The following is a 23,773-nucleotide window of genomic DNA, read 5'->3' as shown; positions in this document are numbered from 1 at the left end:
ATTTTTTTCATTTTCAAGAGGGAAGTGGAGTTGAAAAGTAATATTGCCTCTATTTTCTTTCAGTCCTAAAATTAAAATATATGCACAAAGCAAAGAAAGGGAAAGGATTTGGTTACACAGATGTGTCTCTGTCATTTGATAACCTGTTATAAGGGGATTAGGGTGTATAATAATGTTTATCAGACTGTATCCTTCAGATATTTAAAATCTAGAAGAATTTTGTCTATTAAAAATTTTTTAATTGTGTATGTTTTTTAGTGTTCAACTTTTGTTACCCTGTCATCTTCTATTAAAGAGAAATTGGAGGTTTTTTGACTCTTCATTATGAAAATTTTCAAACATACAAAAAAGTAGAGATACTGAACCCTCACATATATCTAGATTCGACAGTCGTTAACATTTTACCATTTTTGCTTCACTTTACTTCTTTTCTAAATCATTCTAAAATAAATTACATATATCATGACATTTCATCCCTAAATACTTCAGGATACATCTCTAAAAATTAAGGACATTTTCCTTTTCAAACTGATAATTCCTAATATTATCTAATTTTCATTTCATATTCAGATTTCTCCAGCTGGCCCCAAAATGTCTTTTATAGCTGGTTTGTTCAAAACAGAATCCAATTAAGGTCCATACATCCATAGGTCATTTTCTCCTTACTGCTATATCATGACGTTGACTTGTTAAAGAGACTAAGCTAGTTGTCCTATAGAATGTCCTACCTTATGGATTTGTCCAGTAGCTTTCTCAGTGTATCCTTTAATGTGTTCTCCCATCTTCTGTATTTCTTGTAGACTGCAAGTTAATATTGGACTAAAGTTTTGATTAATTCATGTTAAATTTTTTGGGCTAGAATGCTTTATAGGTGATGCTGTGAACTTCATACAGCATCATAACAGAAGGCACAGAATAGTTGGTGATCCCACTATTAGTGATGATAAGTGATAGCATAGATCACTAGGTTAAAGTGATGACAGCTTGATCCTTCCATTATAAACTTATGCTTTGCTCCCCGTGACCAGCATGTAATCTGTGATACTTTGATTCCATGGAAATACCCAGGTCCCTATCATGCTTTCACCCAATGAATTTAACATCCATTGATGATCCTTGTCTGTAATAAATTTCATTATGAGGATTATAAAATGGTGGTTATTCTGAATCTACATGTTTATTAGCAGGCATTCTTCTCTACAGAAGAGCTTTCTGAGAGGAATTTTTTAATTTAATTAAAAACATAACCACCAGCATGTTCCTTAGGTTTCAAATGATTGTCTTTCTTTCCTAAGGTCAGAACACCTGAACTCACTGGCAGCTATAGTAAAAACATACACTACATCTTTATTCCAACTTGTGAAGTGTGTTGACATTATGCTGCCTTTTTTTTCCCCTTGTTCCAAGGGAAGAAAGAAATCTTTATTGGTGTAAGAATAAAAATTGAACTATGTGGGTATATTGAGATAATTGTGTAAAAAGAAGACTATTTGAATGAGTTTCAAAAATGGATTATTTCTTCATTACCTAGCACTTTATAATTAACTGTTCTTTTTTTTTTATTTCAGGAAGCTGCCACTTTTGCTAGAGAGCAAGGCTTTGAGGTGAGTTAACCCACAATTGCACACTAAACAGATCCTAAAGGTTTTTTCTAGCTGATAATGAAGTTCTTTTGGACAGTGATTGATGTGCTATTATACTCTCAGAGCCTCGCAGCAGTTGCCATGGAAACTTGGCAGTCGTCATGGTTTCTTTGTTCTGCCAGCACAGTGTTATGACGCACTCTGCTAGGTCTGCACCCAACATCGCCTACAGATGTTATTTATTGAATTTTGAAAAGCCTCTTGGGAAGCCAAGAGGTTGGGCACGGTTTCAAGCTGCCTCTGCAGATATGGGGCCTGTCAGTTTGTTCAGTTAAAAAGCTACCTCATTAGCTGCATTACATTTCATAAGGATTCACTGCTAAAGCAGTGGTGGAGCAAGACTAAATAATGAAATATAATGTCGTTTAAATAATTTCAACCCTATCACATGTAGATTATCATTATGCAAATTAATTTCCAAAAGGTTGTACTTAACAGTTGTTAGGAACTGATTAATTTAAATCCTGCTCGTATAAACTTCCTGTTTGAACCTATGTTTTCTTCTCTTCCTTTCTTTTTTCATGATAGCATAAAATATACATAAATTTTCTGAAACAAAATACCAATAATGGATTTAATTTCCAGGTCCTGATTTTATTTTCCTGATACAAGTATTATCCTGTCAAGATTGAAAACCTCATGTAGTTGTTGGCAAAACTGCGATAACAGTCAAGACCATGGTTTTTTATTCTGTATTGTATCCATCTTCCAATTGATTGTTAGAAAACACTAATAGGAACCCAGGTTAAGTGACAGAGAATTAACTGAGTTTATGAGGCTTTTATGACTGTGAAATTTATGAAGCCAGAACTATGTGGAATGCTCTGTGCTGTACAGCAACTTAAAATGTTGTAGAATAGTAGTTTTTAAAAATTTAGCTAGAGCTCTGGAATATAGGAACTCCCTCCTTATTTGCATTCTCAGAATTGTCTTTCATTTAGAGAAGCTGTGAACATTGATTGGATAGTATTAGTAAGCTCACTTTGAACTCTTCAGAGAAAGGTGTTGTATGAATTTGTGATGAAACTGGTATTTAAACGTAGTAAAGGCAGATGCATTATTGAGCAACAAAGTAATACACATGTGTGTTATTCACGTCATCGGACTTGACAAACCAGAGATAGAGCTTCCTCTTCCTAGAGGACGACAGTGAGCATGTGGTATAACTATTCGACTCTCAAGATTCTATGAAAGAACTATTTCAGGGTAGGAAACCCTGCCACATAATACTCCATTATTGGGAACTGTGATAGTTTCTTGGAAGTTTGCATTTTTGTTTTACCATATTCTGGTGAATACAGAGTTGAGTCACATGTAGAGAAAAGATTTACAAGGTTTTTTTTTTCCTTATTTGTTTCACTTTGTAATTTCCCAAACTGGCAACTATATACATGACAAAATGTAATCAGGAGAATATTCAGTTTAAAGATCAAAGGTTTTCATCATGAGAATATGATGAAAAGTCAGGCCAGGCAAGGTGACTCATGCCTATAATCCTAACACTTTCGAAGGCCGAGGTTAGAGGATTACTTGAGGCCAGAAGTTTGAGATCAGCCTGAGCAATATAGTGAGATCACATCTCCCCCCCCCCCAAAAAAAACAACAGGTATAGTGGCACATGTCTATAGTCCCAGCTACTCGAGAGGCTGAGACAAGAGGATTGCTTGAGCCCAGGAGTTTGAGGTTGCAGTGAGCTATGATGATGCCACTGCACTCCAACCTGGGCAACAGAGTGAGACTCTGTTTTAAAAATTTATATATATATAGAGAGAATAATTTTCAGTCATTTTTTAATAGTTTTACTGATTTTAATATTAAAAATTGATATTTTCTGTTGATACATCAAAATCTCCACAGATAAAAGCTTATAGAACATAAATTTGTATCCTGTCAGTTTACTGTGTTACCATAAAAAATATATTTTGGTTCTATAAATAAATTTTGTAGGTACTTGGAAATATAGCATGTTGTATAACAAATAATCATGATCCTATAGTATCTAGATAATAGTTTTTTAAAAAATGGTTTATTAAGCCTGACTAATTCATAATTTTATTGACCCCTTGAGCTACTTGCTTTGAATATGCCTGGTTTACATTCAGTCTTAGCAACAAACTACTTTTTCTATTTTCTACTAACCAGCACTATATTAACCTTTCCATTAGTTCTTCCTTAGTGATTCCAAAATTGTTTCTTTTTGCCATAAATCTGCCATAATTGATTATAGCATATGAACAAAATGATGATGATCATGATCACGTACCTTATTATCTTCTGACATAGCAGAACTGCTCTGTCAATGATATTGACAGTGATTTCTTAGATTGGATAAGGCACCGAATATCTTGATGTGTCCCTTCATGGGTTCCCAAAAACATTACAAGCATTGCAGAATATATATGAGCCATGAGTGGGATAACCTCAAGTAAGCATTGTTAATAAAATATAATCTGTGTATGGAACGCTATCTAGAGAAATTCAGCGTTTTTAAAATGTCATTAAAATTTCCTTGGTCTGTTAGACAGAAATAAAAAAGCATAGGTTTGGAACTTGGTATTCTTAAGGAATTAAGCAAGAATAAATCACTTAATCTTAACAGTTTTCTGTAGGGAAATGTGTTAATGCTCTCAAGTCTACTGTGACAAACTAGACAAAAATCTGCATTTTATCCCTCCAAACTTTAATTTTGCCTTGAAATTTGGAGCATCAGTGAGAAGAGAGAAATGAAAAGATTAAAAGAAAGGGAAGGTGGGCAGTTTTTCCTTTGCACCAGCACTGCTCTTTCTATTATAAATCCCAATCAGTTTCCAAAACCACTGAGTATTGCCACTAGTGATCTGTCTGCTGACAGACCGATCCAAATGCCTCTAAAAATAACCAGTGTTTATTCATCAGGAAATATCCTCAGTGTCATTGTTTATGATATTATGGTTTAGCTTCTCTGCAAATTTTAGATAATCTTTATTTTTTTAAAAAAATCTTTAATCTTTAAAATGAATTGCGCAATTTTCAGTGAGAAGCAGCAGCTTAGGAGGGCACTGGAGAATGAGATAAAAACTGGAGCTGGGCAAAGCACAAAGCAGAAGAGAGAGGATTTTTTTTTTTATAGGTGATGGAAAATTGCATAGTGCCTGATTTAAATGACAGACCTGCTAAGAATTTAAAATGACAATTCTTGGAGTAAAAAGTTTCATAAGACCTTTTATTATTCTGGAAAATCAGTTCAGACTGCTGTGTGTTTTTAAATCTACCTTTTCTTGAGCTGAACCAATTAAAGGTTTGTATTTTTAAGACAAAAATAAGGTGCTTAAAAGCATGTTTCATTATGAAGCCTTTTAAAAACTATTGAAAATTGATTTAAATTAAATAAAGTGAAGAAAATACCTCTAAAACCTAAATAAAGATACTCTCTATATTTCATTGTCTCTGCAACAGCTATATGCCAAATGATGAAGAGAATTCATATCTTCTCTACTGGAGTATTTATTCAGTTTTACTCCAAGCAACAAATTTTAATTTTTTATCTTAAATTTCTAAGATATAACACTTCTTTTCATAGAAGAAGCAGAACAATCCTTTTCTCTCGTCCTATTTCCTCCATAGTCCCTGACTACCTAGAAGATCCCAGACTTGTAGTCTTTCTCTGACCAACAAGGACTCTATCATCTTATACTGCTGAGAGAAAAAAAATATAGAATTGTGCTAACATAGCATCCACTAGTCACATGCAGCTATTTAAATTAAGATTAACTAAAATTAAATAAAATTTAAAATTCAGTCCCTCAGTCATACAAGGCACATTTTGAGTGATCTCTAGCCCATGTAGCTAGTGACTATTGTATTGGATGTGCAGATACAGAACATATATATCATAAGAGAAAGTTCCATTGCGGCATCAGATAGAAAGTCCACAGAGAATATTCAAGAAGCGTTGATTCCCACAGAATTCTCTAAAGTGATTCTAAGGTTCTTATCTTCTTTACAAATATAATATAAAGAATTCAATGAATGATCACTCAGAGTTTCTGAAAATAAGACACTAAATCAAGTCCTGCTGGCTAAAAGAGTACAGTGCTGCTTTTATAGGTGCCTGGACCCCCAAAGAGGACAATTTTAAAATAGATTAAGGGAAAGAGATAAGATAGTCTTCTAATTCTCTCCATTTAATCATTTATTTATTCAACAAATATTTACTGAGCACTTACTATGTGCCTACCCTGCTGATAGGCCCCGAAGACAAAGTGGAAATGACCAGAGAGTATTTTGTGGAAGAGAATGTGGGAAAGGTTCCTATTTTAGGTATGATGGCCATGGGATGACTCTGAGAAAGTAAAGCCTGAAAAATGCAAATATCTAGTAATGACAGAAAAAAGCCAGACAAACAGGGAAACAAATTTCAAACAGAGGGAACAGGAGCACAAAGGCTTCCAAACAAGAAAGAACATAGTGTACCGTGTACTCCAGGAAGTGACAGCAGGCCAACGGGACTGGCATGGAATGTGTGAGGAGGGAGCATGAGATCAGGCTGGTGACTGACACATTGTATGAACAGCATAACTATTATGGGAGTTTCTATTTGGAAAACAAAACAGCAAAGGGTATCGCGAGGTGAAGAAATGTGTGGGAGCACCACAATCAGCTGTCTGTAGAAGTAGGTAGATTGTGACAGAATTGTTTAACATTTGTATCACCAGCTTGTTAAAAATGGAATGAAGAGAATATATTCTTTAATTTGGAAGACAATGCTAAATTTAAGTTATGTATAATCACCAATGACAATAAAAGCATAATTTTACATTTATAAAATGTCTCACAGCTTATAAAATCTTTTCCAACATATCATTAATACATTTAATGGTCACACAAACCTTGGGAAGTAGCTAGGGCATGTATTGCCATCTCAGTTCAACAGATAAAAGATAGGCTATATAACTTGTTCAAGGTTATATACATAATGGAGCCAAAACCAGAGCTCAGCTCTCTATGTCTAGTGCTCTTTACTATAAACTGCACTGCTTTCTCTCTCACATTCTAATATACTGGAAAAGGAGATTAGATTTCAAAATGACCTTGGAAAGTGAGAAATATCTTGAAACTCAAAAATTGAAATTCGCTGGGATAAAATATAAGCCAAAATAATTAAGAAAAAATAGCAAACTTAAATACAAGATCAGAATGACTTGTGAATGTTGCAGAAAAATGATTTAGGATGAACATGCTATAGTTTTGTGATAACAGCAACAGAAAGCACATTGCCAGAATTCATAGAAGCAATATGATCAGTAGATAGCATAGAATAGTGGTTAAGACTATGACCCCTGGTGTCAGACTTCGTGAATGCTCGTCCTGGCTCCACTACTTATATTTGTGACCTTATGCAAGTTACTGACCCTCTGTATGATTCAGTTTCTTCATCTATAAAATGGGTTATTATAAAAGTACCTACTGCCTAGAGCAGTTAATATTTAATGAATACTTTAGAGCTGTGTGCGTGGCTCATAGGGATAATAATAGTACCTACTGCCTGGAGAAGTTAAGATTTCGTGAGCACTTTAGAGCTATATACATGGCTCATAGTTCAATTGTATGAACTCATACTTCTCTTCCCCTATTTTATCTTTCTCCTCCCTTATTAGATACTGTAATTGAATTCTCAATACTCAAAACTCTTGAGGCCCTTTCTAGAGATTTTGGGGCAACCTAAGGATGTGACAGTTTTAGGGAATATTAAAATGAGAGTCATTAGAGGAAAGAAATTAATATTTATTGTTATTAGCATGCACTAAATATTGCATTAAGTGCTTTCACTTACCGTATCCTCTTTCATTCTCTCAACAACTATTTTAACTTTTTATTTTAAAATAACCTTAGTCTTAGAAAAATTGCAAAAATAGTATAGAATTCACTCTTCACCCAGCTTCCCCTAATATTAATGTCTTACATAGCCAAAGCATAATCACCAAAACCAGAAGTTAACATGGGTACAGTACCAAAAACTCAACTACAGGCTTTATTCTGATCTCATCAGTTTTTCCTCTAATTTCCTTTTTCTTTTTAACGCTGCATTTCTTTGTTGTGTCTCCTTAGTCTCTTTTACTCTGGGACAATTTCTCACTCTTTCCTTCTTGGTCATTACTTTGATACTTTTGAAGAGAAACAGTCAGTCATTTTGTGGAAAATCCCTCAATTTAAGTTTGTCTTATGTTTTCTCATGATCAAGTTGAGCTTATGCATTTTGGGAAGGAAGACCACAGAAGCGATGTGTCCTTTTCAGTGTGTCGTATCAGGGAGGTACACAATGTCGTAATGTCTTATTGCTGAGGATGTTAACCTTGATCACTAGGTTAAGGGTGTTGTTTGCTGGTTTATCCTCTGTAAAGTTACTACTTTCCCACTGTAATTAACAAATATCTTAGAGGAGATACTTTGGGACTATGCAAATATCCAATTTCATCCATTAATTTTAGCATCACTAAATTGATCCCTGGGTTAAGCTGATGTCTGTCAGTTTTCACCATTGTAACATTACTATTTTTTCTTTTTAATGAATAAGTATATTAGGAGAAGATACTTTGTGACTATGTAAATATCCTATTTCAAACTTTTGCCCATGAATTTTAGCATATTTAGCTCCCAACATCTTTTAATGTGAATTTTTTTAGTTGTGTAGATGAGGAAATGGAGCCTTAGAGAGATTTATTAACCTGCTCAGGGTCTCAGAAATAGTAAGTCCAGATCTGTCATACTCTAAAATTCCTTGTACTTTCATTGTTAAGATGAGTGAGCTTAAGTGTAAGAGAGAAGAACGTAGGGTATGGGGTATGAGAAGGGGAAATACTGTACGACTAGAAATATGTAGCTATGGGAAGATAAAACTGAGGTTTGGAGAAAGATTTTTATACTAGATGGGAATCAACTATTGTGAGCAAGCAATGGGTCCTCAAGGCATAGTGAGAAACGTAGATTAGGTGCTTACTGACAGTGATCCCAGAGTGAGTGGCAAAGAGATTTTTGTATGAAGTGTGGATGTGGATACAAATCTGGAGAGATTTATGTTTTATATTTGGAGAGTTTACTTCAACCTTTAATTGCCATTTTTATAAGATTTAATTTGAGACATAAGAAAGGTTTCTTTGATTAAATTACCAAAACTCCCATAACAATTTGTGGCACAGCGTTGGTAGAAAGCAACCATGGAATCTTATTCTTAATTTATTCCTTATACCACCTTGAAGAAAGGCTCCCTTTTAAAAAACATCTAGTACATGCATAACATTCTGCTTTTAAGATGATTAAGTGAATATGCTTGCCTCTTTCATCTTTATTAAATATGAACTGTACTTAATCATGAGCAAAAATCCTATAGTGGTAAAATATATTTGTGCTAAGGAAATTGGCAGAATATATGTGTGTCATTTTAATTAAATGTGTACACTTATTTAAGAGAATGAAGACATTATTATCATATGGCATATTTTGGTCCTTTCAGCTGTTACTAGTCATTCATAATAGTCTGTCTCTAGAAACTGAAGCAATTTTTCTCATCAGAGTTCAGGCTTAGTTCTGTTCTAAAATAAGTAACCAAAAGCAAAATAGTCAGCATGTTTGAAAAGTCAGAAGCATTGTCCTACCACAAGTGGCAATTCTTTCCAAAAACAACAGTCCTCTGGAAATCATCATATTAGGTGTATTAGAAGCTTAGCTTCATATATTATCTGGAATTTTTTAAGTATTTAGTGAACAAACAACATACAAATATTTCACTACAGATTGTCATACCTTTAAAAATGTGATAGTTTCTGATACTGTTTATAACCACTGTAAACCACCATGACTTGTCTGCTTTGCTTACCTAAATTTTTCTTTCTTATATATCCTATTTTTTCTCTCCTATACATCCTTCATTTATGCCACTCAGATGTATTTTCCCTCTCGTATGTGTTTCTCCTCTGGTATATATTTCTCCATAACTGTTTGAAACTTTGCACAGTGATAGAGCAAACTACCAACAAACCCCAAGCCATGGACAGTTTTAGAGGCCCACTGAATGCAGACATGGATTTTTAAATTCTCTAAAATGGTTGAAAACATGATTTTAAAAGTCTACCTTTAGCTTAGGAGTTAGATCACAAGATTCCAAAACATTTATTATATAATACTTCATGGCCTATGTAGTATGAAAAACAGCATCAAGTTTTCACAATTAATTTATAATTTTTTAACTTTATCCTTTTTTTTTTATTATTTCAGGATATTATGGGGGTACAAACATTTTGGTTACATGTCGTGCTCTGCCTCCATTAGTTGTGAGTTTACACACCCCCAGCCCTTCACCTGGCCGGCACCCAGTGAATATTACTACCATGTGAGCACCTTAGAGTTGATCAGTTAGTACCAATTTGATGGCGAGTACATGTGGTACTTGTTTTTCCATTCTTATGATACCTCACTTCGAAGGATGGGCTCCAGCTCTATCTAGGATAATACAAGAGGTGCTAGATCACTATTGTTTTTTGTAGTTGAGTAGTATTCCATAGTAAACATATACCACATTTTATTAATCCACTCATGTATTGATGGGCACTTGGGTTGTTTCTACATCTTTGCAATTGTGAATTGTCCTGCCATAAACATTCGAGTGCAGATGTCTTTATTATAGAATGTCTTTTCTTCCTTTGGGTAGATGCCTAGTAGTGGGATTGCTAGATCAAATGGTATTTATATTTTTAGCTCTTTGAGGTATCTCCAAATTACTTTCCACAGGGGTTGTACTAATTTGCAGTTCCACCAGCAGTGTAAGTGTTCCTGTCTCTCCACATCCATGCCAGCATTTGTTGTTTTGGGGAATTTTGATAAAAGCCATTCTCACTGGAGTTAGGTGATATCTCATTGTAGTTTTGATTTGCATTTCCCAAATGATTAGAAATGTTGAGCACTTTTTTACATGTTTGCTGGCCATTATTCTCTCTTCTTTTGAAAAGTTTCTTTTCATGTCCTTTGCCCATTTATTAATGGGGTTGTTTGATTTTTTTCTTGTTGATTTTCTTAAGTTCTATATAGATTCTTGTTATCAGCCCTTTATTGGATGTGCAGAAAGCAAATATTTTCTCTCATTCTGTAGATTTGCTCTAATGATAGTTTCCTTGGCTGTGCAGAAGCTTTTTAATTTGATCAGGTCCCATTTATTTATTTTTGTTGCTGCTGTGATTGCTTTGGAGGTCTTCTTCATAAATTCTGTGCGTAGGCCTATGTCTACAAGAGTTTTCCAACATTTTCTTCTAGAATTCACGCCTTAGATTTAAGTCTGTTATCCATCGTGAGTTGATTTTTGTGAGAGGTGAGAGGTGGGGATCCAGTGTCAGAAAGCGCTAGCATTTCTTTGTCTCATTTCAGTTCTTTGAAAAAATTTGGCATTTTAGCAACTGTGTTATTTCCAAAGTCAGCATAATTATGTTACATAAACCTCTAAAATAATTAAATATTCCTCTTTTAAGAAACCTCTCTTTAATTGCAAATTTGAAAACTGACTGGATATTTGCTAATATTAAGGAATTTTTTTTTTTTTTTTTTTTCTGAGACAGAGTCTCGTTCTGTTGCCCAGGCTAGAGTGCAATGACATAATCATAGCTCACTGTAATCTCAAACTCCTGGGCTCAAACAATCCTCCTGCTTCAGCCTCCCAAGTAGCTGGGACTACAGGCACATATCACCATACTAGGCTAATTTTTTTTCTATTTTTTAGTAGAGACAGGGTCTCACACTTGCTCAGGCTGGTCTCAAACTCCTGACCTCAAGCCATCCTCCCACCTCAGCATCCCAGAGTGCTAGGGTTACCGGTGTGAGCCACTGCACCTGGCCAATTTTTTAAAATATGATAATAGTTATGTGGTTGTGTTTAAGTTGTTACCTTTCAGAAATACATACTAAAACATTTATAGATAAAATTACATAGTATTTTGGGTTTGCTTCAGAATAATAGGAAAGGCAGGTGGATGAGGGTATAGATAAAATAAGATTCATCATAAATTTCAAATGTTTGCATTGATGATGGGTTTCTTGGATGTTATTATACTATTCTGTTTATTTTTGTATTTGTTAACTTTATTTAAAAAATCTCTTAATAAGTGTATGGTTCTCTGTTTGATCATCAGAAGCTAAACTGTTAATCTAATAATAGTTGTGCTTTGTTATACTGGTTATGAGAATTTTTTCCTCCTTTTTATTAATAGACTAAAGACATTAAAGAGATAGCCAAAAAGACGCAAGCCCTGCCAAAGGTGAACTCAAAGAGGCAGCGAATTGTGATCTTCACCCAAGGGAGAGATGACACCATAATGGCTACAGGTACATGTGGGAACTGTGTGAGAAATCCAGTATTATAGAGATTAATCATTTATAAGAAAAATTCTGTATTCTTTCTATTATAATATATTCAAAGCAGTGTACCTTTTATAGTTTTTTACTAAATATTCGTACCCTCGATCTCAGTAGAAAAGATTTCATTTTCTTTTTTTTTTTTAAGATTTCATTTTCAAGAAGATAATTTATTTAAGTTCAGTGGAGTAAAACCACTTTGATATACTTTATAGTTTATTTACTTTGGTATTTTGGAGGTTTTTTCAGTCAAGAAATGTCTTTCCTGAAAAAAAGAATATATCTTACTAGTAAAATACTTGTGCTAGAATGAAATAAATTTACTCAATTATAAATAAATAAAATCCAGAAATAAGTTAACTTCCTCAGATTTTCCTTCAAGAAGAAAATTTCATTTTTGTTTTTACTCAGCCATCTATTTTATAGCACTCATAAAAAAAATAGGAATTTTATCTAGTAAACAAACATGTTATTGATTAAAATGATTAATACTGTTTATACGATGCTACCTACTATTAAAGCCAAAATATAACCCTTTTAATTCTGTCTGAACAATCCAGGTTAAAACCAATCAGTTAATTAATAATTATTGTAAACGGTAGCAATTATTAATATTACCTTTGTGTTTGTTCAGTGCTCTGGTAAACACTGAAATATAAGAAATGGCCTTAAGGATCTAACTGGGAAATGAATTTCATACACGTAAAATATGAGTACAAAGTAAAGTGTAATTAGACTTATTTATTGTTGCAAACTATATGGGTTGTATTGACTCGGAGGATATCACTAAAGCTTGAAGAAAGATGTTACAGTGAATATGAAGTACATTTTTGTTGGATTAGATATAAAGCCTGAAAAGTGTCAAAGATGAAATATTGTATTTGGGGACCCTAGAAGTAATTCATCCCAACTTTCTTACTTTACTTATTTCTTTTTAAAAATAAATTTTATTGTGTATATTTAAGGTTTACAACATGATGTTGTAGGATACATAGATACATATAGATCAACTTTCTTATTTTAGAATAGTTAAAAGCAAGATTCAGAGATTTGCTTCAAAAAACATTTCAAAATAATTCAGTGAATATAAAGTAGTGGTATAGATGAAATGAGAGTGGTCATAAATTAATTGTTGAAACTGGGCAGTGCCTATATGAGTGTCATTATGTTATTATCTCCACTTGTGTGTATGTTTGAAATTATCCATAATTAAAGCATTACAAAGAAAGAAAATTTAAAAATAATCTTTCAAACAAGATTCAGAGATGTTAAGTAGCTTTCCCAAGAAACATTGATATCCTTGCTAAGCCTTCAATTCTAGAAAGGATATAAAGAAAGGAGGGCACTCCAGTCAAAGAGGATCATGTAAGCAAAGGCACTAGGTACTATGTAATCTTTTATCATTATGGCAGGAAAAGCCATGTTGTTAATTTGTACAACAGAGAAAAGAAATGAACTTTGAAAGGATATCCATGTATTGATGCAAACTATCTGAATTGCTGTCTCTTCGTGTATGTGGCTTATTCCCGTCTTAGACATGAGCAGTTTAAAGAAGTGAAAAACATGCAGCCTTCTTATAAGAACTGTAGTACTACCTTCAGATTCATAAAATACTATTTGGTTTCTCTTTATGGAGACATTCATTTTAAGGCTTTATATATTCCAGATATACATATTGTACAAGTGTCTTCCTCATTGTGAATTTGCACAATTTTCCCAAAATGGAAAATTAGCCTCCTGATCCTGTGACTGAATTTCCTTGTGAACTCATTTTATTCTTTATTAAATCTATTAAACCATTCTTAGGAATGCTTACAAGCAGGAATTTATTTGAGGAAAGACACTGGCTAATCTTTGCTGTTCCTACCATATGAAAATGAACTTAAATTAGAGGATGCACTATATCTGCAATGCAAGATAAATACAAGATGGATAGAGAATCTGTTCAGTGGTGTCAGCTACAAAAGCAAACATGATAAATGTTAATGCAGTTTTGAGCCCTGGGATAAGCTATTCAGTGCACAAGCATAGCTGAATCTCTTTGCTATGTTGTTATTCATGGCAGCCAAATAAATGTCAATAATAAAAGAGAATTAAAGATTTTCATTTCCCAGAGGCAGTCCTCTAATACGGCTTGATCTTTCATTTCATTTGTAATTCGTTCTCATGTCAGGATGCAATCATTCGCCAGGCTCTGGGTGTCATGTTAAGTCATTTAATAATGATTAAGAACATAAAAATGCTTGGCCTGTGGGGCAATTCACAGAAGAGATGCCAATTTGTTATTGTTTTCCCTCCTTTCCTCTTGAATATGGATCAGCTTTTTCCCACCTCCTAGCATTAAAATACTAATGGAAAATAGGGAGAGAAAGTGTCCCTTAATTTGCCATAAGTGACATTCCAGAATGGCACAAGGCAGTGCTAACACACTTATTAAAACACTAATTAGGAATCATTCTGCCTTAAACTTCACACCGTAGAGTATTTTTAAATGATCAGACTGTTAAATTTGTGGCATTTAGCAATAATGTAACAAAATCAGTTTCCTTGGAATTTTATTCTATAGATCTCTCTCCCTTTGAGAGATGGTATCTATAAGCCACTTTCTCTTATGTTATAATTTAATTCTTTAAATTCTTCTTATTTAAATTGCCTGTGAATCTAAAGTATTTTCCATTCACCCTGTTTTATTGGTCACTCCTCTTTCAGATTGAATTACCATCCAGCCAGAGGTTATGTTACACATCAATCACTGTTTTAGTGCTCGCAGGCTAATTGAGTTCCACAACAATTTTTGAGGGAGGGCTGGGCACTGGAGAGTATTAATGGTAACAGGCAGGGCAATTCCACATTTGGTTATATGCCCAAAAGAATTGAAACCAGGAACTTGAGCAGATATGTGTTTTCCCATGTTCATAGTAGCATTATTTACAATAGCCAAAAGGTGAAAACAACCCAAGTGCCCATCAACAGAAGAATGGATAAACAAAATGTGGTATATACATACAATGGAATATTATTCAGCCTTAAAAAGGAAGGAAATTCTGGCACATGGTACAACATGGATGAATCTTGAAGACATGCTAAGTGAAATAAGCCAGATGCAAAAGGGTAAATACCTTATGAGTCCACTTATAGGAGATTCTTAGAGTAGTTAACTTAATAGAGACAGAAGTTTGAGTGGTGGTAGCCAGGGGCTGGGGAAGGAATGGACATGCAGTTATTGTTTAACGCGTACAAAGTTTCAGTTTTGCAAGATGAAAAAAATTGTGGAGATGGGTGGTGGTGATGACTGTAGAACAATATGAATGTACTTAATGGCACGTGAGCTGTGTACTCAAGAATTGTTAAAATGGTAACTTTTATATTTTGCATATTTTATCACAATTTAAAAAAATAAACATATCAAAACAAACAGAATAAGATACTAGGGATAAAGGCAGAAAAGAAAAGAAGACTCTGTCCAATTTGATCCTTTTAATAAATGTTGAATGTACCTGTTTAGGAACATTAGAGTCAAGTGAAAAAACCATTTCTGTGTCTGTGTCTGTAAAATTCTGAGAAATGTACAATATTCTTTACCTATTGGACAGAAACTATTAATGAGGTCTTCATATGTTAGCACCTTATTGTGTCAAGGGTTGTAGTAAAAAATTATATATGTATGTACGTGTATACATACATATGTATGTAGCGCTTTATAGAAAGTTTAAATTTCCCAAAGTTTCTATACTAAATAAATCACTAAAAATTGGAAAAACCAATAGGACTTTTGTTCTAAATTGAAAATAATACATTTTACACAGTGGCTCTTAAAGTGAAACAATGAAATAGGTCCACTGAAAAATAAATTGTAGACTTTTCTGAATACTTTCAGAATTCTTTCTGGGTGTTTGAATTGTAATTTTACACAAAGGGAGAAAATATATTAAGTCAGAGGTTTTCAACTAGAAGACGGGTGCTGTCATACCAAAATCACCCAGTGAGTTTTGAGTAAATGCAGCCCTGTCTTCTTAAGAGCACCTTTCCCTCAATCTGCTACATCCCTGCGAAGACTCTTAGAATATACATCCTCAAGGAGGAGATGTATGTGAATGCGGGTGATAGGGACTGGGGAAAGGGGAGTGTAGGGTTGTGTATTTGTTGAAAAAGTTTCCTTAGGTGATAGAGCAATCCTGTCTGTCCTCCACCTCCCACTTTGAGAATCATTGAATAAGGTGATTTGATAATCTTGCCTCAAGTTCTATGATCCTGTGGAATGATAAAAACAGACCTTCAATAACTAGACAGCTAAGCGTCTAGTTCTTCAATGAGTCAGGACTTGGTAAATGCTTCTCCCTTTCAATCCATCAAAAAGTATCAAGGACCCATTCACTCCTACAGGCAACCTACAGATTACTTTATTCTCTCACCTTTGAGGTGCTTATAATTTAAGATAGTCACATCACAGTGCCCTTTGTCATTTCATTATAAGTCAATGGGTGTATTGAAGTTACTTGTCTTCATGTTCCTAAGTCCTTAAAGAAACATGTTACCTCATCCGCTGGTTACATTTTCATGTTCTATGAAAACACTCAATGCCGTCCATTACTCTAAGAAAAGGTCAATGTGATTTGCAATTCTAGTAGGCATAAAGCACAGAAAGTGTGCAATAGAAAATGCAAACTCTAAAGGAAAACAATTTCAGCAGTTGGAAGAATGTCAGCACATCATCCCAACTCCTACTGCTACAAAATATTAATATAAATCATTTTGAAAATGTTATCTCTACTACAGCCAAATCAATTTTAAATGATGATCTTGTTGGCATGGGATCTTGTGGTAAGGATAGAACAAATTGAGTAGCATTCTTTTAGAATGTCTGTGTATGGCATTTATAGAAAAAAGTTCTTACCAGTTGAGATTTTAAAGAAAATATATTTCTTAATCCATGAATATAAACAACTAAGTTATTAGCTCTGTTCCATTTTTAGATTATTGTAACCACAAAAGACAAAGTCGTTTAATTAGCCAAGAGGTAGAAAATAACTTAGAATAATATGTGGAACTTTCACATTCCTGACAAAGTAATATCTTTGGGGTATGGTTCATATAGTTTAGTGATCTCAGGCCTGAAGAAATGAGACTTTCTTTCAACTCCTACTTTTCTATCAAATAGGATCCCATTAGAAGGCAGAATGAGAGACAGCCTACACTAGGCAAATGTAAGCCTTGTTATAGCATTGATTTCTTGAAGGACCTTTATATTTGTTGAGATATAGATTACATATAATAAAATTCACATATATTTTCCTAAATAACATGTAACAACCACCACAATCAAAATATAGAACACCTCATATGGTTTGTTGGAGTATTATAAGCATGCAGAATTGGTACAAGTTTTCATCAAGTGGACACACCTGTGTAACTGCAACCACATCAAGAAATATAACACTTCTGGAACTTTAGAAGCCACCCCTTAGGCCCTCTCCCAATCATTATCCCCACCAAAGGTAACCAGTATCTTGGCTTCTACTACTAACAATTAGTTTTGCCCCTTTTTGAAATGGAATCATCCAATACGTAGACTTTTTGTCTGGCTCTGTCCCCATCCTTTTTTGTGTACTTTCCTACCTTTTTTTTTTTTTTTTTTTTTTTTTGAGACACAGTCTCACTCTGTTGCCCGGGCTAGAGTGCTGTGGCATCAGCCTAGCTCACAGCAACCTCAAACTCCTGGGCTCAAGCAATCCTCCTGCCTCAACCTCCTGAGTAACTTGGACTACAGGCATGTGCCACCATGCCCGGCTAATGTTTTCTATATATTTTTAGTTGTCCAGCTAATTTCTTTCTATTTTTTTAGTAGAGATGGGGTCTCGCTCTTGCTCGGCTGGTCTCAAACTCCTGAGGTCAGACGATCTGCCCGCCTCAGCCTCCCAGAGTACTAGGATTACAGGCATGAGCCACTGCGCCCGGCCTACTTTCCTACATTTTGGCAACATAAGGTGCCCCAGGTTCATGTTGTATTTTGTGAGCCTCAGTCCTGGAATCAACCACTTCTTCAGGGAACCCTGGTTTCTTTTACTGAAGAATAGTATTTAGAAACCCAGATCTGGGCACCAGATATGCTGCTTTTTTTTTTTTTAAGATAGTATCTTACTCTGTCACCCCTTTGCCCCAGCTAGAGTGCAGTGGTGTTATCATGGCTCACTGCAACCTCAAACTTCTGGGCTCAAGCGGAGACTATAGGCATGCACCAGGACGCCCAGCTAATTTTTCTAATTTTAGTAGGGACTAGGTCTCACTCTTGCTCAGGCTGGTCTTGAACTCCTGAGCTCAAGCAACCTGCCCACCTCAGCCTCCCAGAGTGCTAGGATTACAGGCATGAGCCACCATGCCCAGCCCAGATAAGCTCTTTGTTTCTTGAGTGTCATTGCTTCTAGGCCCTCTTAGCAAATAGAGCTGGGCAGTATATGTATGTCTAATAACCTATGTATACACATCCATCTATGTTTATTTCTGCATATGTCTGTTTATATATTTAAAGACCATGAAGTCATACTGACAACTCTTACTCCAGTCGAACAACACAGGGTTCATTCTAGTCTTCACCCTTTCCTTATTTATAAGTTCTCCCTCTGACATTGAAAATTTGGCTCTCATTATCTAAAATATATTTACTTATTTATTTCATCCTAAAGTAGTTTTGAACTGTTTACCCATACCCTTGTAAGAAACTGATTTATTAATGGATTTATTAATGTTAATACTTTACTATAGTATTTGCTTACAGGTCTTCTTGTCTTTACTTGCATGGTGTCCAGACAGAATACTGTTATCCAAAGTAACTTAAGTTAGTTCTTTTATTCCATCCACTTCAGTGTGGTTACATTATTCATTTGTAATACAGGTAGGGTCGTTTGTTAGAGCTTGTATTCCATTTTGGTTTCCTTTCACATCCTGGTTGTTGTTTCCCCCCTTTCCCCCAATAAGTAAAATTCACCTTTTTTAATGCCAAGTTCTGTGGGTTTTAAGAAATACATGATCATATAATGTAACCATCACCATAGTTATGATGCAGAAGAATTCCATTTTTTAGTTTCCAATTTCTAAAAAAATATATCAATGAACACTCCCATCAGCATTTTATGGTACAGCTCTAGTTCTACATCTTTACCAGTATTTGCTACTATCTATCTTTTGATTTTAGCTTCTGATAAGTATATAATACTGATTTTGTTTAGAATTTTCCTGACATATAGTGAGACAGGGTACCTTTTCATCTGCTTACTGGCATTTGGATATGTCCTGTTGTGGTGTTCCTCTTGAAGTCTTTTGACCATCTTGGCTTGTCATGTGGATTTATAATTCTTTTTACAGTCTACATATAAGTCTTTTGTCAGATAAATATGTTGCATATATCTTCTCCCGTGCTTTGGCTTGCCTTTTCACTCTCTTCATAATATCTTTTGATTAAAAAAACTCTTAATTTTAATGTAGTCCAATTTATAATGTCTTCCCCTTATGATTAGTGCTAAAACTTTTATTCTTTTACTCTTCAACTAGCATGGTCCATCTAAAATTAATGTTCATATATGGTATGGGGTAGGGAGCATGATTCATTTCTTTTGCCCATGTGAATAAACAGGTGATCCAGCATCATTCATTGACAGGAACATCCTTTCTTTAACTGCACTACATTGACACTTTAGTCATGTTTCAGGTGACCTTATATCTGTGAGTCTTTTTATAGACTGTTCCATTGTTCTCATTCTCCTTTACTAGTTGCACACTCTCCTAATTACTTAGGTTTATAATCAGTCTTTTTATCTGGTAGTGTTGGTCTTTTTGCTTCAAGATTGTCCCGGCTTTTCTTGGCCCTTTGTATTTGTACATAAATTCTAGAATCAGCTTGTTGATTGTCACCAAAACATTTTTTCCATTCCTTACTAGAATTTTTTTAGATCATATTTACTCTACAATCAATTTGGAAAGTAGTTGCTTCTTTATAGTATTTTGTCTTCTAATCCATACATTATTTTCCTCTGTTAATTTGTGGTCTTTAATTTTTTCAAAATGTTTTGTTATTTTCAGTGTAAAGGTCTTGTATATATATCCTTTGTAAGATGCTTAGTTATCTGATGTTTTTGATGCTATTTTTAAATGGTATCCTTTTAGGTTTTTGTTTCTATTTATTTTTTACTGGTATATAGGTTTTTTGATAATGACTTTCTTTTCACATATCAACTGCAATAATTTATCTGTTAATGCTTTTATGTTTTCTGTGTATACAATGGTATCAGCTGTAAATAAAGACAATTACATTTCTTCTCTTCCAATTCTTATACAGTACTTTTTTTTTCTTACTGCACTAGCTGGCACAGTAAGGCACATTAAATACAAGTACAATAAAAATGGTTATAGTGGGCACCTTTGCCTCGTTCTCAATCTCAGGTTAAAAACCTTCAATATTTTATCAAAAAGGATACTGTTTCCTATAGGTTTTTTGTAGATACCCTTTATCACGTTAAGGAAATTTCTTTTCCTTCTTTTTTTTTTTTTGTTTTGTTTTGTGTTTTGTGTTTTTGTTTTGTTTTGTTTTGAGATAGGATCTTGCTCTGTTGCTCAGGCTGGAGCACAGTGGCACAGATCAGAGTTCACTACAGCCTCGAATTCCTAGGCTCAAGCAATCCTCCCACCTCAGCCTCCCCAGTAGCTGGGAGTACAGGAATGTGCTACCACACCCAGCTATTTCAAAAATGTTTTTGTAGAGATGGAGGTCTCACTTATTGCCCAGGCTGGTCTCGAACTCCTAGGCTCCAGCAATCCTCCCACCTTAGCCTTCCAAAGTGCTGGGATTAAAGGCATGAGCCACTGTACCTGGTCAGAAATTTCTTTCCATTAACAGTTTGCTGAGAGTTCTGTTTTTGTTGTTGTTATTAAGATTTTTTAAAAAATCATGAATAGGTGTTTAATTTTATCAAATAACTTTTCTGCATCTAAAAATTACTATATGATTTTTTTCCCCTTTTTTGCTTTTAATGTGTAAATTACAGATTGATTTTGGAATGGTAATCCACCTTTGGATTCTTGGAATAATCCCAACATTGTCATGATATCCTTTTGATGTCTCCTTGGATTTTATCTGATGATTGTTTAGGAATTTTGCAGTGTTGTCTGTTAGATAGTTTGTCTTGTAATTTTCCTTTCTTGTAACATCCTTCTTAGTTTTGGTAGAAATATTGTGATAGCCTCATAAAGTGGATTGGAAAATGTCTTTGTTCTGTTCTGGAAGAGTATGTATAAGATTTATGCTATTTTTATGTAAATATTTGGAAGAGCTTACTCATCAAAATATCTCAGCCTAGAGAGTACTCTGTAGTATTTTTTAAAAATTACAGATTATTTAATTAAATAGGATGTTCAGGGTTTTGTGGTTTTTTTGGTTTTTTTTTTACTTCTGTGCTTGTTTTGATAAATTGTATTTTTCTAAGGATTTGTCTGCTTCATCTAAATAGGCAAATTTATTAGCATAAAATTATTAATAGTATTCTCACATCTTCCTGTAGGATCTATAGTGATGTTCCTTTTCTACTTCCTGATCTTAGAAATTTGTGTTCTTTCTTGATAATTGTTTCTAGAGGTTTGTTTAATTTGGATTTTCCAAAAAGCAAATGCCAAGATGGGGTTAGACATTCATGAAAGTTGTTGTGAAAAACATCTGTGAGGGAAAATCAAATGGCAGCCAGAGGAGGCAGGGAGACCTGTCAAACTCTGTTGTGAGTTTGACCCTCAGAGAGACAGAAAAGGAAGGTTGGGCAGGAAGAGGCTTAGTATACTGCAGGATACTTAAGAAAATTTTGACAAAGCCAGTGGGGAATCCTACAGCCAAAGTTGCCCATCAGAGGAGTCCCACATCCCCCAGGAATAGGTCTTCATAGTATTCCTCCTGTGCTCAGTCCCACACTCATGGCAAGTGTGGCCTCAGCTTGAATGCAGTAGTGGTCTCAGAGCACAGCAACTGTAGCCATCAGTCAGTTATGCTCCATACAGCAGACCTGAGAGGTGCATTTCCATGGGCACCACAAGATTTATCAATTTTGTTAGTTTTATAAAGAACTAACTCTGCCTTTGTTGATTTTCTCAATTTATATATTTTCCATTTAAAAAATTTCCAGTGTGTATTATTTTCTAATGTTTTCTGTATTTTTTTATTTTGAAAATTTTGTTATATCCTATTTTTATTGTTTGTAGTTTAAAATATTTTCTAATTCCCATTGTAATTTCTGATTTATTCCGTAAGTTATTTAGAAAGTTTTAGTTAATTTCCAAATATCTAGAGATTTTCTCATTATGTTTTTGTTATTGATTTTTGGTCTAATTTCACCGTCATCAGAGAACATATGCTGAGTAATTCTGTTTCTTTAAAATTTATTGAAATTTTCCCTTTTTGCCCAGCATATAGTCCATTTTGTATGTACGTTTTTTTTTTTTTTTTTTTTTTTAGAGAGACAGAGTCTTACTCTCTCACCCAGGCTAGAATGCAGTTGTGTGTTTATAGCTCACTACAGCCTCAAATTTCTGGGCTGAAGTGATCCTCCCACCTCAGCTTCCCGAGTAGCTGGGACTACAGGCACACACTACCATGCCTGGCGAATTTTTTTTTTTAATTCTTGATGGAAACAGGGTCTTGCTATGTTTTCCAAGCTGGTCTCAAACTCCTGGCGTCAAGCAATCCTCCCGCCTCAGCCTCCCAAAGTGCTGGGATTACAGATTTGAGCCACCGTGCCTGCACTACTTGGTGTTTTAAAGTGTTCTGCTATAATTGAGAATTGTGTATTTCTCTTTTTTGTTCCATCAAGTTTTGCTTTATATATTTTGAAGCTATCTTATTATAAGTATATAAATGTATAATTCTTACGTCTTTTGATGCATTAAACCTTTTATCATTATGAAATGTCCTTTTTGGCCAGGCACAGTGGCTCACATCTGTAATTCTAGCCCTCTGGGAGGCTGGGGCGGGAGGATTGCTTAAGGCGAGGAGTTGAATACCAGCCTGAGCAAAAATGAGAACCAGTCTCTACAATCATAGAAAAATTAGCTGGGCATTGCAGGGTGCGCCTGTAGTCCCAGCTACTCAGGAGGCTGAGCCAGGCAGGAGAAATGCTTGAGCCCAAGAGTTTGAGGTTGCAGTGAGCTAAGATGATTCCACTGTACTCTAGCCAGGCGACAGAGTGAGACTCTGTCTCCAAGAAAAACACGAAAACTAAGTCCTTCATTATCTGTAATGATGCATCTTGCCTTAATATCTATTGTATCTATTATTAATATAATTATGCTGGCTTTCTATTGGTTAATGTTTACATGATATATCTTTTTCCATCCCTTTCAACCTTTCTATGTTCTTAAATCTAAGATATGTTTTTTATAACTGGAATATATTTTTTGGTTTTTTATTCATTCTCAGAATTTTTATCTTTTGTTTATAGTCTGTTTATATTTAATATAAATTACTAATGTGTTGTGTTCATATCTTATTCTTTTTGTTCTGTTTGTCTCACATGTTTGTCTTCCATTTTTATTTCCTTTCTTGCTTCTTTTGGATTGACCAAGTATTTTTTCTTTTCTCTTCCTTCTCTATTAGCTTGTCACATGCATATACTTTTAAATGTTTGCCCTGAAGAGTTCAAAATGCATCCTTGACATATTAAAGTCAAATATAAATTATAACTTTTGCCACTTCTCATACAGTAGTAGAGCCTTCCAATATTTCATGT

At 34.5% G+C, this 23,773-nt stretch overlaps 1 protein-coding gene across 2 annotated transcripts in view; it reads left to right on the top strand.

Moving 5' to 3' along the window:
- Window positions 1–23,773, top strand: part of ADK (adenosine kinase) — a 497,861-nt gene that overhangs the window by 390,369 nt on the left and 83,719 nt on the right. For both annotated transcript variants that reach the window (XM_045568944.1, XM_045568945.1), the window contains exons 8-9: window positions 1,569–1,604; window positions 11,873–11,987. In XM_045568944.1, coding sequence (XP_045424900.1) covers window positions 1,569–1,604; window positions 11,873–11,987 — 151 coding nt within the window. The remainder of the gene's footprint in view (window positions 1–1,568; window positions 1,605–11,872; window positions 11,988–23,773) is intronic.

The sequence above is a fragment of the Lemur catta genome, chromosome 14 (genome assembly GCF_020740605.2).
Source record: "Lemur catta isolate mLemCat1 chromosome 14, mLemCat1.pri, whole genome shotgun sequence".
NCBI classification, from domain to species: Eukaryota; Metazoa; Chordata; class Mammalia; order Primates; family Lemuridae; genus Lemur; species Lemur catta.
This window is presented reverse-complemented; position numbering and strand designations above follow the sequence as displayed.